The following is a 17,472-nucleotide window of genomic DNA, read 5'->3' on the forward strand; positions in this document are numbered from 1 at the left end:
CACAGGTAAATCCAAGAACTGGGACTACACATGCAGATGGACATTATGGACACACAGGTCTTTCTAACCTTGTGGCATATTTCTGAGTTTGAACAATTATATATGTAAACCTTTGTGAGTTTGTACTTGCAAGCAACTCTGCGTTTGTTATTTTGGCTATACATTGTGCATGTATTTCCATATGAGTATGTATGATGCAAAAGTTGTGTAAGCTCGGCTGTAAATTTGTGTGAATATGAGCATAAATGTTGTTGCATATAGTTTCATGCAGCCCTTGGGTGGTGTACATGCTTGACTGACATCCATCATTAGAAATGCATGAAATTGGGGAATTAACTACTTCTGCAGGCACACATGAAGCAAACTAATCGAGAGCCAGCAGTTCCATGAGAGGGAGAGGGTCTTGAAAGGTAGGTACCTTGCCGCAATAATAAATGTCATCACGGCTCACTGTCCCATCAGCGATTTTTTCTTGAAATGCCCTTCCAATCTCTTCTTCATTGCCATAGATCCATGCTCCATCAAAGTGCCGATAACCCACATCGATCGCTATTTTAACTGCTCTGTAACATGCATCTTTGTCAGTCTGTTAAATAGGCCATGTATTAGCAAGGAGAACAGATTTTACAGACAAAACTCATAGAGCTCAGTGCTGAAACATTACATTCTCTCCTCTAAGAGTGTAGTGGGCTATGCCACTTACTGCAACAGCTACCTCAGCAGTTTGCAAATTCTAAGGGCTTTCTAGCGATTTCTTAAAAATGATTTAAAGAATCTATGTTCTAATGTGACTTTTCCCCTTTTCATCTCAATGATACATCACATCTCCTGGCTAAAAAGAGATAAGAGAAGGAATTTACCAACTATTGACAAATGGTAGACATGAACTTGTGTATGACTGAGTGAATTAGCGGCAGCAGGACCCTCATGTCCTGCTCCAGCAGCCACCTGACCTGAAACCCAAAGACTAGACCTCGACCTGAACACTTCAGGAGGATGAACATCCACCAATCTGGTGCCATCCAAAGTCAACATAGTGGTCCTTCCTGCTGTGCACAACATTAAGTTTTCCAGCAGGAGGGAGCAGATTCAGGAGGGAGCCCCTTTTTACCTTTCAAGAAATGTCTTACCCATACCTTTCCTATCAGGGAGATCCACCCTCCTCTCATTGAGGTGATTTATTTATGCGCACTCCCAAGTTATCCATTCTGTTTATTTTGGTCCAATTCTCCACGATGATAACTACAGCCTCCCAATTTAGTATCATGAGAAGATTTTGATGATACCTCTCATGCTTTTCACTCATTGTCCCAGTTTTCCGGGACTGGTTTTATACCCAACTACATACTGTACTTTACTACTGTAAAGGTTTACCAATGAACCCAGTCCAGATTATATATACGATGAAAGGTTAAAAATGGCCAGAGACCAAAGGGTAAATGCTTGAGGAAGCAGCATTTATTGAAGACTCACGAGAGTCTTCATCTAGAGTTGGAGCACCAAACAATCTACTGGAGGAAATTCAGAGGGTTGAGCAGCATCAGTGGGAGAAAGTGAAAAAACCTTTGTTTTGTGTGCTATCCAGCATTTGGGTTGGTGACATCATGGTGTCCACCCCTCCCATGGACCTCCTCCCATACCAGACCATACAGAATCCTTAGTAATGTTTTTTATACTAACGTTACATGTAAATCATAATTCTTATATATCACTGAATGTAATGGCAATAGTAGTGAGATAAACAACTAGCAAAATTAAAATTATAATATTATTTGCACAGCTTAAATATATTTACATTTACAAAGTTTTATGTGATTAAAGTGAAAATTCATTAAGAAAACATTATTAGTTACAACATTATTAGTAACTATCGGAAACCCTTTTTGATTTTTTTCGACTATTCCTTTAATTATTACTTGATTCTCAAAAAGTTTATTGAAACATGTGATTTGAAGTGTCATTGTAATTGGGTAATAGTGTGAGCTCTGACCAGAGTGAATTAGAAGGTTCAACAGGTATATTAGCAAAGAGTTTTAGCCTTGTAGGTATATTGATACACTTAAGCTGGGTTTACGTAAAATGTTTTTGTTGTTATAACTAACTACAGGGATATTTTTATAAGAAATAGTAAATTTCTGCTGAAATGCTGAAGAAAAAGTTTATAGACCGTCGTTTTGATGTTGCCCGGTGTGGTCCTCACCCCCCTAGTGATGCCAATGGTATCCAACTTATATAGCAGACATTGCAATAATAAATAAGTAAAGCAATAATGTAGAGATAGCATTACAATTATTCAAGTAATTCAGAGCATAGAGAAAAATATCGTGAAACAGAGTAAGGGAATCGTCTTTTACCAGTGAGGGATCCATTTAAGAGTCAAACAACAGAAAAGGACTGTCCCTGAATCTGAAGATTCATTTTTTTCAAGCTCATGTACTTCTCCCCAACAGGTGGGATGGGGAGGGGGGAAGAAGAGAGTAAGACTCTACGATGTCAGCAGCTTTCCTGAGACAGCAGGAAGAGCAGGTGGAGTCAACGGAGGGGTGGGGTAAGGTGTAATGTAGAGGCAGTGTTCACCACTGAGTGGCGCTGCTGCGATTCTATTCAGAGGACACACTACCTGCCAATCAAGGTCAGAAACTCACCCCAAGCCATCAAAATGACCCTCACAAGTCACTGAATCACCTCAGTGCACCCCTGCACTGGACCTTGAGCCATTGGATGCAGCCACCAATGGGGCCCATACTAGTGTACGATTGCCCCCAGAACCATAAAAGGACCATGTGCTCCTTTGTTCTGTCTCTTTGGACTCCTCGTGGATCGTGAGTATCACATTTCATACTGGGTTGGGGTGAGTCCCGAGGCTAAGTACCAAGAGCCGTGCCCATACTGACCAAGGGGTGGGGGCACGTACGATCACCTAGAGCGTGTGCGTTGAATGTGTATATTTTTACCCCTGCATACTGTGCGTGTGTGTGAAGATTTACTTGACAAATCAACGCCACTGTTTCCTCTTTTATCCTGGAAAAAAAGGTTGGTTTTGTACCATCCACCTTGGTCTGGTTCTTAACCTGTTGGACCCACACGAACCCGAACCACAGAAGGTAGGTGTGATGCCCTGAGCTGCATTCATAACTCTAGTTTCTTGCAGTCATGGATGTAATGGGCTGTAGGTGTGATTTTGATCAGTTGGGCACAGGAAGGATTGATGGAATTTAATAACAGAGAAATGTGAGGTGTTGCATTTGGAAGGTCTTACATGGGTAGGACAGTGAAGAGTAGGGATCTGGGGAGTAGTTGTTGAGCAGAGCGATCTTGGTGTACCTTGAAAGTGGTGTCACAGGTAGATAGGATGGTCAAAAAGGTTTTCAGTACATTGGCTTTCTTCATTCTGTGACAGGCCCAAAGGACCACAAAACCCAGCAGCAATAGAAATTCACCAAAACAAATGATTACTTAAACAAAAGTTTGAGTAAAATTTCCTTTTAATTTTCTTTATGCATTAAAACAGGATCAAACTTTAACTTAATACTATTAACTTAACCCCCTTCTAATTCTAAGCGCACTTGTATGTAATATCTGATATTCATGAAATGTGTTGTTTTGTAGCAGCATTATTATGCTTAACGGCCGCAAAATCTGCTACATTTCTGTAAACACACTATATAAAGAATCTTTCTGCAGGGGTAGAAATTTGACCCAATTACTCTATCTATTGATTCTGTCTACCTTCCTGCTACCTCAGGAAAGCTGCTTTCCTTAAAGGATCACCCTCCCCCCCCCCTACCACTTCCTGTCAGGCAGAAGACACAAGCTTCAAAATTCAAACTACCAGATTCAAGTAGAGTTTCTCTCCTGCTGTTATCATATTGTTAAATAGATCTCTCACTCACAAAAGATCATGCCTTTGCACTCTCTTACATAATTGTACATTTCTCTGCACTTTTAGATTTATTGCATCATTACTCCCCACCCTGATGTCTTATTGATTTATTTATTTAGTATTTTTGCCTGCTTTTGGCACATACCTCAAAAAAGGGTTCAGGTCCAAAATGTTGATTACCTATCTTTGTCATCTAAGAAATATGGGCTCTCCCTGTATCAGCAAGTTTGTGTATGGAACTACAATCTGCAGACTTCCTTGTTTGACTCAGTCAATTCACTTTCTCGATGCAGAAGTAATCAAAGGGTACTGGGAGAATGGGAATTTCACATTGAGGTAGCTATCAATGTGACTGCTCTCCGCTGGAATGTACGTACGATTGAACAGCACAAAAGATAATAAGAAAGGAACAGAGAATTAAAGTGGAAGAAGAGCTGTAAACATATACTTACTGTTCTTGGTGTGGAGTATGTTCCTAGTCCAATGAGTGGAATACTATTTCCATCATTTAAAAGGATTCGATGGTTTTGTGCTGTCAGGCTCATTTCGGTTAACTTCTCAGGTAACACTTCTAAAACTGAAGGCTTTTCACATATTCCTCGTCAATAGAAAATGGGGAGTTACCAATGACAAATACTGCTGACTGTTAACTCTTTCCCTTCCAGGCACCAATCTTATACATTAAGGTCAATGTGCCATGCAGTAAACCTTCTGTGGAAAATATAGTGACTGGACCACAATCAGTGAGGAATGGTAAGAATATTTCCTCCACAATCTCCATCAGTACTGGAGCATCTACAGAGCTGCGTTCGTAGTCCCCTGCTCTACTCGCTATACTCCTACTACTCTGTGGTTTGGTACGACACCACCACCATCGACACTGATGATACTACGGTAATATAAAAAGGGACAATGAGTCAGCACATAGGAGGGAGATTGAAAACTTGTCTGAATGGTGCACCCACAACAATTTTGCACTCAATGTCACCAAAACCAAGGAGCTGATCATTGACTTCTTGAAAGAAAAACCAGAGGTGTATGATCCAGTGATGATTTGGAAAATCAGAGGTGGAGAGGATGAGCAAATTTAAGTTCTTTGGAATCAGTATCTTGGAGGATCTTTCCTGGAAGCAACACATTAATGGCATTGTGAAGAAAGCACGTGAGCCCCTCTACCTCCTTAGGAGTTTGCAGAGGTATCGGAAACACTGGCATATTTCTACAGATGTGTGGTGGAAAATGTGCTGACTAGCTGTATCAGGGTCTGGCAAGGGGTCACCAATACCCAAGTGTAAAGCCCTGCAAAAGGTAGTGGACACATCCCAGGACATCACAGGTAAAAGTCTTCCCACCATCGATAAACATCGACAAGGAACATTGCCATCAAGGAGCAGCAGCAATCCTCAAAGATCCACATCACCCAGGACACATCCTATTCTCACTGCAGCCATCAGGAGGGAGGTATAGGTGCCAGAAACAGAGGGATGGAAACAGAGGTGTGGAAACTGAGGTGTGGAAACAGAGGGGTGGAATCAGAAGTGGAAAGACTGTACCACCTGGTTCAGGAACAGTTCATAGCCCTCCACCATCAGACTCCCACAAGAAACTTGACCAGGGATTCTTTTAAGGACTTACTTTGCATATTATTTACTATCGAATATTGGTTCTCTGTATTCCACAGTCAGTTTGTTTTCACTTCATTTTTTGCTTACATTTCTCTCTTGTATATGTACATTTTATTCAGTACAGTTTTTTTTGCACTTCTGATGAGTAGAAAATCTGCCAGGCCCACAGGAAAAATATTTCAGGGTTGTAAGTGATATTATGCATGTACTTTGACAAGAACTTTGAACTAATTTGAGGAACAGGGAGCCTGAGCTGTTAACCATCCATTGTCAATGGGGCCCTATGCGGCACCCCTCCCCCCCCAAACAGGGCCACAGCACATTTAAGTAAAAACCTCATTTTCTTTTCATCTCACAAAACAAACATTTTTATGCTTTTTATGTAGTTGGTAGGAAAGAAGTATGGAATTAACCAAACCTTGACTGCTTCAAAGGGAAGGGGGGAACCCCCATAAACTTTGAGTCAAGACCGGTGGAGGGGATACAGCTGAAAAAAATTGGATAGCTGCTGTGAAGGACCAAATAAGGGTCAAGGTCAGAAGTTCCTGGTCATACCTTTCCGGAGGAACAAGAAACTAATCAGTGTGTCTTTTATGAACAGAACAGAATAGAATTGTATTGACCACATAGAAAATAAAAAGGGAGGCCAATGACCATCCAGGGCATTGAAGAAGCTAATGAAACTCCAGCAGGGGCATGAGAATACGTTAGAATAATTCAATTTTATGTCAATGCTCACAGAGGGAGAGAAGGGAAATTCAGAGATCCAGTGACAAGGAAATCAAAACCTATAATAAAAATGAACAGTGAGGACATCTACACAAGGTGCTGCCTCAAGAAGGCACCCAACATCATAAAGGACCCCCACCACCTTAGACACCACTTCTTCTCACTGTTGCCTTCAAGAAGAAGGCACAGAGACCTGAACACTGGGTTCAAGACAGTTTCTTCCCAACTTCTGAATCTCCCAGTTTTAAACGAATCATGAACTGCTCATGCACGACAAAAAAGACTGTTTGTGCTTTGGTAATATCACTTTCTTTCTTGCAACAGTGACTATTTTACAATGTGTGTAATAATAAAAACTCACTTTTATCAAAACATCCAATAACTGTCGGTGATGAATAAACCTCAGATTGCCCTGTTCAGAGAGATCTTCATCATTGAAGGAACAAAACATCAATTATATCTTTACTTACTGTTCAAGAGTTACGTATCGGATGCTCTTGTTTAATTCGTTAATGGTTTTCATCTCTTCATTAGTCAGTTCAAAATCAAAAATCTGTAACAACACCAGGATATTCTGTTTCAGCCAGATTTGGAAGTGCCCAGGAATACACACATTGTGATTTGCACACAAGGATGTTGATCATTAACACTTCACCTTACAAGTAATTCTGTTGGTAAATTATACAGTAGGGAAGGCTATTTGGCTCAATAGTCAGAGCATAGAGCACAGAACAGAACAATAAAGGCTCTTCAGCCACAACTGTGTCAAAACGAAAGTCCAAAATTATACTCTTGCTGCTTGTACTGTGTGCTGATGAGTCTAACATTATGATCCTTGTGGAAGGAGCTACATAAATACAAGTTCGAATGAAAGGTCATCTTACTGAATGTTAATTTATAGAAAATATGCTGCCTGATCAGTTGAATGTTCCCAGCAATTTTTTTTTTTAATTTCAGACACACAGGAGAGACTGGAACCTGGAGCACGGAAAAATGAATCTGCTGGAGGAATTCAGAAGGCTGAGGAGTATCAGTGGGAGAAACAGACTGATGTTTTGGGCTGGAATCTTTCAAGTCTTGACGAAGAGCTCGGATTTGAAAAGCTGACCATTCCTTTTTCTCCCACTGATGCTACTTGACCCAATGAATTCCTCCAGTGGGGTGCATTTTATTTCAGATTTCTAACATCTGCCATATTTTGCACTTGAATTGTACATTTTACTAATGAACGATCAGTTGTTGTCCCAAAATTTAACTGTGCAAATATGAAAAAAAAAACATTACCGCCATGTTCTGATTCATGCGTCCTTGATTGAAACTCTTTGGAATAACCACCACACCCCGTTGCATTTGGTATCGGAGCACCACCTGAGCTACAGATTTATGAAGTTTATCACCAATCTTCTTCAGTTCCGGGTCATTCAGAAGGATGGGTTTTTCTGGACTGACACTGTATTGAGAAGTGAAATTAGAAAGATCATGAGGTTACTCAAAATCTTTCCACCCCTCCCTCACACTATAAATATCAGTGAATGTCTTTCCTTTTATTTCAAGTGATACAAGGCACTTAACAAAATTGAGCAAGAATGTTCGCTCCTAATAAAGAGGTTCAAGCTGGGCAGAAAATGGACGATTAATCCATGAATTTGTGGGAATTCCTATTATTGCAAAATTAGGAACTGCCTAAAAAAAACTTTAGGAAGCAGCTGTGAAAATAGAAAAGAAATAACTGAAAGCTGAAAAGCGGATATCTGCGAGGTGGGGAATGGATAGAGTGAGGCAAGTGTGCCCAGGAATACACACAAACTCAACTGCTTAACAAATTAAGGAGACAATAATGAAGAGAGGGAGGAGAAAGAGAGAGAAAGAGGAGGGAGAGGGTGGAGGTCATCTGGGTGACCCTGTTTGAGGGCAAAGGAGACTAGCAAGTGGAACTAGAAATGTCTCACAAAGGAAAGACACATCGGTGACACTATTTAGAAGTGTTCCCATTTCTCTCCTCACCCCTGCAGATGGATTCAGCTTTCAATCTTTTAGAGTGTGTCTTCTGATTGAAAACAACTTCCTTCCACTCATTTTCCAATGTGACTGTTGTGATCATGTGGACCCATACATCTGACAGGAGCTGGATGAACAATTTAAATTGGTGTACTGTTGCTACAGTTTACACTGGACTTGTGTGCATCATGGAGTCCTACAGCACAGAAACAAGCCCACAGGGCCAGCTCATCTGTGCCAAACAATGTGCCCTGCTACACACCTCATTAGGCTCAAACCCCCTCCAATCCCTCCCATCTGTGTCATTATCGAAGTGTTGCCATTTCATATGTCCACCAACCTCTGAGCGAACAACTGTCCCCTTACATCTCAATCCCACCCCTTAGCTGATATACTTTCTCTTTTTTGACATTCTCCCACTCTAAGAAACTGACCATCACTATTCACCTTGTATATGGCCCTCATGGTTTTAAAGGGTTCAACAAGAAAGTCTGCAAATTCTGAGATTGAATGCAATACACAAGTGTGCAGGAGAAACTCAGCAGGTCATGCAGTATCCTTTATGTGCTATGGATGTTGCGTGATCTGCTAAGTTTCTCTAGCATGTTCATGATTTTATGGGCCTCAATAAAATCCCTTCTCCACCTCTTGCTCTGAGAAAAACAGCCAGGTTTTTCGAGTCTTTCATGGCATCTGAATTTCCTAGAATCCACTTTGTAAACCTCCTCTGTACCCTTTCCAACTGGATAATATCCTTCCTATCACAAAACGGGACCAAGTGTGGTCTCATGAACATCTAGCATTACTTCAACATGATGTTCCAATACTTTTATTCAATGCCCTCACCGACCAAGGTCACAAACATTCTCTTCATTCCTCTGTCGTTCAACATACAACCTCAAGGTTCCCAATAGTGTCCCAAGTTTTCCTTCTCCATTTGGGAGAATTGTGATCTAGTTGAAAGGGATCTTGCATTTCTTTAAGGAAACTTTAAGCTCAGTTTTAAATTTATTCCCTTTGTCCGCCTGGAATTATCTTCCGAAATCAAGGGTGTGGAATTTAGGGCTTTGTTTTGGGCTTGATCCTCTGCTTGGGCGAACGAAGAACATATCCATGTGGATGATGGTGGTATTTGTTTGCTTGCCCTTCCTGTGGGGTCATAGTGTTCTTGAGCTTTGAGGTGCTCAGGCAGGGGGTCAAGATCTCAAAAACATCTAGGAGGGCAGCCCAGTAGATCACAAGTTTTCTGACAGGTTAAAAAGTCTGGGATCTTTATTTTAAGTGTGTATTTTCTGCAATTGGCCTTAGTTTGTGCTGGCATACAGAAGGCAATGGCAGATTTCATATCAGTGTTGATGAGGCTTTATGGTGCTCTGGCAAACAGTGTCCCATGTCCCACAACTAAATATCAGTCACCCAGATTTGTAGCTTCATAGATTCATAGCTTATGCTTACAAATTCCCAGAGTTTCCCAACAAATCCATTCTCACTGGATCTGACTCACAGTAAACCAGATTGTATGAAGTCTTGGCTTTTGATTCTATGTGTGACTGAATACATGACCCAAGATGCTCTACATCACACATTTGTTTATTGTAACATCTGCAACTCCTCCGTTACTTCAGCCCATCTGCTACAAAATAACAACCACCCACACTCCACGATGGGAAACTCTGCTGTTGACCATCTATGTGCAATGTTTGACCTTAAAAACCTGACACCAAATATTGATACTTCTCTTTCTCATCTAGATAGAGGTGCTGGACTAGAGACATCCCTTTGAGTGCTTTTATGGGGAGAACAAAGGAAATTAAATTTGGTGTATTTTGTGTACATGAAAAAGGAATCTTGAATCTTAAAGATCATAGAAGATGTCAAACAATATAGTTAATACCAAGCAGGACATAAACATCTGGAGGAACTCAGCAAGTCATGCAGCATCCAGGGTAAGTAAAAGGCAGTTGAATGAGAATAAGGTGGTGGTGGTGGTTAGGGGAACAAAATGGAGGAGCACAGGTAAGAAGTTGCTAGGTGAATACAGGTAGGAGGGGAAGAAGGAGCCGAGAAAGATAGTTCTCTGATAGGATAAGGAAGGAAATGTGGTGGGGAGCTGGAGAAAGGAAGTCAGATGGATGGGGGAGAAGTGGGAGACTAGGGGAGATGTTAATGGAAATTGGAGGTCAATATTAATACCATCTGGTTGGAGACTGCAGAGATAGAATATACTAAACAGTGTTATTCCTCCAATTTACAAGTGGCCTTAACCTGTCAGTACACGAGGCCATCAACGGACATCCCAGTGTAGCAATGAGGTGTGGAACTGAAGTAATTTGCCACTGGGAAGTTCATGCTGTTGCAGCGGATAGAACGAAGGTGCTCAACAAAATGATGTCCCAGTTTCCATCAAGTATCGTCAAAGTAGAGGAGGCTGTATCCAGAGCACCGAATACAATAAATGATTCATGAGACTATCAAATTACAGTAAACCCTGAGTTCAGGTTGTTGGTTACAAAGTACTTACAACTTTGAATAGTTTAATTTTCCCAAGGGACTGTAGCCCACCAGAACAATGTTGTTGTGCTGGCAGTACTTCAACAGCTTGTTTTGGTTAAAATAAGGATGGCATTCCACCTGTAAAGACCAAATACCACAATTATTCAAGCTTCTGTCACCTCTAGACCCTAATCAGTGTGGATTAGTAATAACATCTCCTCCATAATCTCCATCAGTACCAGAACACCACAGAGCTGCGCTCTTATCCCCCTGCTCTACTCGCTTTACACCTCAGTACAACACTGTTTACATATTTGCTGAAGATACCATAGCAGTGGCCTGTATAAATAGGGGAGATGAGTTAGCAAACAAAAAGGAGATTGAAAGCTTGGCTGAATAGTGTACTAACAACAACCTTTCACTCAATGTCACCAAAATCAAGAGGCTGATTGTAGACTTTAGGAAGTTAAAACCAGAGATGTACAATCCAAATGATTGTTGGGATCAAAGGTTATGAGCCATAATCTTGGAGGACCTAGCCTGGATCCAACATACCAGTGTCATTGTGAAGAAAGCACTTCAGCATCTCTACTTCCTTGGGTGTTTGCAGAAGTTCGATATGACATAGAAAACCTTGGCAAACTTCTACAGATGTGTAGTGGAAAGTGTGTTGACCGGCTGCATCATGCCCTGGAATGGTGGCACCAATACCCAAGCAGAAACTCATACATCTCAAGTAAAAACCTTCCCACCATAAAGAAAATCTACATGGAGTGCTACCATCGGACAAGAGCAACAATCATCAAGGATCCACACCACCCAGCACATGCTCTGTTCTCACTGCTGCCATTAGGAAAGAGGTATATGTGCCACAAGACTTGTACCACTAGGTTCGGGAACAGTTGCTACCCATTCATCATCAGACTCCTAAACAGCAGACTCAGACTCATTCAAAGACTCTTACTTTCCACATTTATGATGATGTAGTGGGCCGAGCAGCTGCATAGCACAATGGGATGAACCGTCGCCCATGCAGCTTGCCAAGCAGTGCTGCTGGCCTGGTCGCCGCTCACTCATCTAGCTGTGGGGGGGGGGGGGCTGTGCACAGTGCTGCAGGCTGGGTCGCAGCACAATGGAGAGTTGGGTACTCACCTTCAAGATGATGCAGGACACCTTCAAGATGGCGCAGGACACCTCTCATCTTTACTTTAAGACATGTGCCCTTCAGGTGACTAGCAGGCATGGGGCAATGTCACTTTCGTTCCCGTGGGTTCAGGCAGGGAGGGATTTAAAAGAGGAGGTAAATTCAAATAAAGCATCTTTGCTGACTAACACTGTGTCCGGTGTATTCATTTAGTAGCTCGACTGGAGTATTCACTACAATTGGTGACCCCAACTGCAAGATTCAGCCGAAGCTTGAATCCACAGTCAACATGGACACAACAACAGCTGCATTTAACGCAGTAGGCATTCACTTGCCCCCTTTCTGGGTCCACCAGCCTTGAGTATGGCTGATCTAAGCTGAGACCCAGCTCCACCTTCATGGAATAACAGCTGAAGACACAAAGTTTTGGCTAAAGTAAGTGAATTTATTGGACACCCCCAGCAGATAACCACTACATCAGGTTCTGGCAGTTCCTCCTGGACACCCTGGATTAACCAGGCACAAACGAGGCATGCAGCTTTTGAATGTGGAGGGGCTAAGCAACAGGAATCCGCCCGATTTAATGAATGAAATGCTCGGGCTAGCAGATGGTCATTTTAATGGTTTTCTTTTTGAGACCTTATTCCTTGCAAAGCTCCAGGGTCACATCTTCATGACAATAGCAAACACGGATTTCAGCCATCTCCATTACGTGGCCCGGGAGGCTGACAGACTCTACCGCACGCCAAGGCAAGAGTTTGCCCACAAATAGAGACATCTCCCGTGCCCTGCGTACCACCCATAGTTGTAGTTCAAACATAAAGGGACAAATGTATCAACAGGCACCGAGAATGGTGTTTTTACTAATGTCAGTGGGGGTAAAATGCCCATAGATGGTGCCCTCGAGTGGCTACCGTGGCAGCAGTGTCGGAAACAACAAAGCCAGCTGCCAGTAGTGGCCTCGGCAGCTGGCATGAGTACCGGCCTCCTCTGTCTTCATGATGATGCTTATAGGAGGAGTCACGTGATGGAGTAGTGGCCGGACGGTGAACTCCAGCCCTCTCCAGAAAAGTCGGGAAAAACAAGAGAAAATACAAAGGCACAGAAATACAAGTTAAAGAAAAGTGAATATAAAGGTGGAAAGAAGATGGAGACAAAAGGAGAAAAATCAAAATCAACGGAAAGAAGAGAGGAAGAGAAGACAACGGAGGAAAAAGGTGAAGGCCTTACCTGTCCGAAGAGGCCCGCTGTGGAGAGAAGACCCCACTACCTCAGGTCGGTAGAAAGAGAACTACAACAATGGCTCACAGAGCCGAGTAAAAGTGCGCAACCGCGCATGCGCGACTCCTCGCGCATGCGCGATGCGCATACAAAAAAACACACCGACGGGAGGGGGGACCAGCTGGGGAGTCGATCTCCACAGACGGCAACGACAGCTGCAGAACACCTGCAGCAAGAAGAGACCACAGAAGACAATAGAAACAAGAAAGAAGAGGAGGAAAGGGCAGCAAAGAAACAACAGATGGTCAACCTAGAGGAAGAAGAAGAGGAAGAGGAAGAGTACAGGGAAATAGAAGAAGAAAAGATAGGCAAGGTAAAGGAGGTACTTGCTCTTGTTAGAGGATACATGGAGTCATTTAAAGAATGGCAAACACAGGAATTCAATGATTTAAGAAGAAGAATAAACAACACAGAAAAGAAAATAAATAAAATGGATATGACCTTAACAGAAATGGGGAAAAAAATGGACAAGATGGAAGAACGGGCAATAGCAGCAGAAATGGAGGTAGAAGACTTAAAAAAGAAATTGGAGGAATCTAATAAAAAAACTAAAGAGACACAAGAATTACTAGCCCAAAAAATAGATATAATGGAAAATTATAACAGAAGAAATAACATAAAGATAGTGGGCCTTAAGGAAGATGTAGAAGGCAAGAATATGAGGGAGTTTATAAAAGAATGGATCCCTAAGGCCCTAGGATGTCCAGAACTACAGCAAGAAATGGAAATAGAAAGGGCACATAGAGCATTGGCCCCTAAACCACAACCACAACAAAAACCAAGATCTATTGTAGTAAAATTCCTAAGATATACTACAAGAGAAAAGGTACTGGAGAAGACAATGGAAAAAGTAAGAGAGGGCAACAAACCACTGGAGTATAAAGGGCAAAAAATCTTCATCTATCCAGATATAAGCTTTGAACTCCTAAAGAAGAGAAAAGAGTTCAATGCAGCAAAAGCGATTTTATGGAAGAAAGGATATAAATTTACACTGAAGCATCCTGCGGTATTGAAAATATTTATTCCAGGACAACAAAACAGACTATTCTCGGATCCAGAAGAAGCACGAAAATTTGCAGAACAATTACAAAAATAGACTGAGGGATGAAGACGGGTAATGAGAGCAAAAATTATCACGATTGATATGTATGTGGGTAAAGACAAAAATAGACTGAGGGATGAAGACGGGTAAGGAGGGTAAAAATGACCACGATTGATATGTATGCGGGTAAAGAGGTATAAGAGTGAATAGAGACAATGGGCATATGTGAAAGTATCTGTAATTAGAGGAAAACATAGAAAGTATAGACAAGAATTAATAAGGGAAGGTAATAGAATAGAGAGAATAAGGAGGGAACTAAAAGAGTGACCTTTGTGACATATAAAAAACGAAATCTTTTCTGGGGGGGGCTGGGTGGGGGGAAAAGAGCGGTCACTGCAAAATCAGTTGACGCTTGCGAGTGGATTCGCAAATCCAAATGGAGAGGGGAGATGTGGTTGTCCGACAAGGGATAAAGGGCAACTCAGGAGGGGAAGGGGAGATTGGGGATAAAGAAGATAGAAATAGGAGAATAAGGAAAATGTTGGATGTTGTAGGAATGTTGTCTGGTAAAGAGTTGAAAATAAGAAAACAGAAATGGAAAAGGAGGAAAGGTAATGATGGAAAAACGGAAAGAGAAGATAAACAAAATATAAAATGGCTACGCTGAACTATATGACTCTAAATATTAATGGAATACATAACCAAATTAAAAGGAAGAAACTACTAAATTTACTGAAAAAGGAAAAAATAGATATAGCATTTGTCCAAGAAACACATTTAACTGAATTGGAGCACAAGAAATTAAAGAGAGATTGGGTAGGACATGTAACAGCAGCATCGTATAATTCAAAAGCAAGAGGAGTGGCTATATTAATTAGCAAAAATGTGCCATTTAAAATAGAAGAGGAAATAATAGATCCAGCAGGGAGATATGTTATGATAAAATGTCAGATATATTCAGAGCTTTGGAATCTACTTAATATATATTCACCTAACGAAGAAGATCAAAAGTTTATGCAAGATATCTTTTTGAAGGTAGCTAATACGCAAGGGAACATACTAATAGGAGGGGATTTCAATCTGAATTTGGATCCAAATATGGATAAAACGGGGAAAAAAATTAACAGGAAGAACAAAGTAACCAAATTTATAATTAAATCAATGCAAGAAATGAAACTTGTGGACATATGGAGGAAACAAAACCCAAAAGAAAAGGAATACTCATACTACTCGACTAGACATAAAACATACTCAAGGATAGACCTATTCCTGTTATCAGCCCACATACAAGGGAGAGTTAGGAAAACGGAATATAAAGCTAGACTATTATCGGACCACTCACCCCTGTTATTGGCAATAGAGCTAGAAGACATCCCTCCAAGAATGTATAGATGGAGATTAAACCCCATGCTACTTAAAAGACAGGATTTTAGAGAATTTATTGAAAAACAATTAAAAATGTACTTTGAAGTAAATACGGAATCAGTGGAAGATAAGTTTATACTATGGGACGCAATGAAAGCATTCATTAGAGGGCAAATAATAAGTTATGCAACCAAGATGAAGAAGGACTATAATCAGGAAACAGAGCAGTTGGAAAGGGAAATAATAAACATAGAAAAAAAATTAGCAATAAAGGAAGATACAACCAAAAGAAGAGAATTGGCGGATAAAAAAATAAAATATGAAACATTACAAACATATAAGGTGGAGAAGAATATAATGAAGACAAAACAGAAATATTATGAACTAGGGGAAAAAACACACAAAATCCTAGCATGGCAGCTTAAGACAGAGCAAACTAAGAAAATGGTATTGGCAACAAGGAAAAAAGACAAACAAATTACATATAATCCAAAAGAAATTAAGGAAAACTTCAGAGAATTCTATGAACAATTATACCGAACCGAAAACGAAGGGAAAGAAGGGAAAATAGATGAATTTTTGACTAAAATTGAACTACCAAAACTACAAATAGAGGAACAAAATAAATTAACAGAACCATTTGGAACAGTAGAAATACAAGAGATAATAAAAAATTTACCAAATAATAAGACACCAGGAGAGGATGGACTCCCAATAGAATTCTACAAAACATTTAAAGACCTAATAATACCGCCCCTCCTGGATGTAATCAACCAGATTGATGAGACACAAAACTTACCAGATTCATGTAAAACAGCAATAATTACAGTGATACTAAAACAAGGGAAAGATCCACTCTCACCAGCGTCATATAGACCAATATCTCTGCTAAACACAGATTATAAGATAATAGCTAAACTATTAGCGAACAGATTAGCAGAACAGGTACCGAAAATGGTAAATTTAGACCAAACTGGATTTATCAAAAAAAGACGCACAACAGACAATATTTGTAAATTTATTAACTTAATTCATGCAGTAGAAGGAAATAAAGCACCGGCAGTAGCAGTTGCTTTAGACGCAGAGAAGGCCTTCGACAGAGTAGAATGGAATTACTTGTTCAAAGTATTGCAAAAATTCAGTTTACCGGAGAAGTATATTAATTGGATTAAAGCATTATATAAGGGACCGTTAGCGAAAGTGACAGTAAATGGACATGTATCAAAGCAATTTAACTTAAGCAGGTCAACGCGGCAGGGATGCCCACTATCACCATTATTGTTTGCGCTAGCTATAGAACCACTAGCAGAATCGATAAGAAGAGATAATAATATAAAAGGAATAAAAATAAAAGACAGGGAATATAAAATCAGTCTGTTTGCGGATGATGTGATAGTGTACTTAACAGAACCAGAACTATCAATAAAAGAACTATATAAGAAATTGAAGGAATATGGAGAAGTGTCGGGATACAAGATAAACGTAAATAAAAGTGAAGCAATGCCTATGAATAACGCGGATTTCTCAAAATTTAAGGAGGAATCCCCATTCAGATGGCAAACGCAGGCAATAAGATACCTAGGTGTGCAAATAAACAAAAATCTAGGCCAATTATATAAACTCAATTACAATCCACTAATGAAAAAATTACAGGACGATTTAGAGCATTGGAAAGAGCTACCACTAACACTGATAGGAAGGATAAACTGTATTAAAATGAACATTTTTCCAAGGATACTATACTTATTTCAGGCATTGCCAATACAACTGACAGAAAAATTCTTCAAAGAGTTAAAGAAAATAATAAGGAGATTTTTATGGAGAGGGGGGAAACCGAGGATAGCACTAGACAAATTAACAGAATGGTATAAACAAGGAGGCTTACAATTGCCAAACTTCAAAAATTATTATA

The 17,472-nt window shown here is 40.5% G+C and overlaps 2 protein-coding genes and 1 long non-coding RNA gene across 5 annotated transcripts in view; 1 reads left to right on the plus strand and 2 right to left on the minus strand.

Annotated features, from left to right (window-relative positions):
- The window catches only part of LOC138745851 (aldo-keto reductase family 1 member D1-like), a 45,728-nt gene extending 41,300 nt beyond the window's left edge, over nt 1-4,428 (minus strand). Inside the window, exons 1-2 of one of the 2 annotated variants that reach the window (XM_069903258.1) lie at nt 4,336-4,428; nt 419-586 (exon numbers count right to left, since the gene is read on the minus strand). In XM_069903258.1, coding sequence (XP_069759359.1) covers nt 419-586; nt 4,336-4,428 — 261 coding nt within the window. Of the gene's footprint in view, nt 1-418; nt 587-2,354; nt 2,432-4,335 lie in introns of those variants that run through there. The other variant, XM_069903259.1, reaches the window with a different exon arrangement.
- On the plus strand, nt 2,619-7,793 carry LOC138745858 (uncharacterized). The gene is made up of 3 exons (XR_011346554.1): nt 2,619-2,822; nt 4,549-4,636; nt 7,195-7,793. It is a non-coding gene; the product is annotated as an uncharacterized lncRNA (long non-coding RNA).
- The window catches only part of LOC138745856 (aldo-keto reductase family 1 member C1-like), a 45,360-nt gene continuing 32,284 nt past the window's right edge, over nt 4,397-17,472 (minus strand). The window contains exons 5-8 of one of the 2 annotated variants that reach the window (XM_069903272.1): nt 10,757-10,866; nt 7,522-7,687; nt 6,708-6,790; nt 4,397-4,481 (exon numbers count right to left, since the gene is read on the minus strand). In XM_069903272.1, coding sequence (XP_069759373.1) covers nt 4,472-4,481; nt 6,708-6,790; nt 7,522-7,687; nt 10,757-10,866 — 369 coding nt within the window. In that variant the 3' untranslated portion in view covers nt 4,397-4,471. Of the gene's footprint in view, nt 4,482-4,591; nt 4,773-6,707; nt 6,791-7,521; nt 7,688-10,756; nt 10,867-17,472 lie in introns of those variants that run through there. The other variant, XM_069903271.1, reaches the window with a different exon arrangement.

This window comes from Narcine bancroftii, chromosome 11 (genome assembly GCF_036971445.1).
Source record: "Narcine bancroftii isolate sNarBan1 chromosome 11, sNarBan1.hap1, whole genome shotgun sequence".
Taxonomy (NCBI): Eukaryota; Metazoa; Chordata; class Chondrichthyes; order Torpediniformes; family Narcinidae; genus Narcine; species Narcine bancroftii.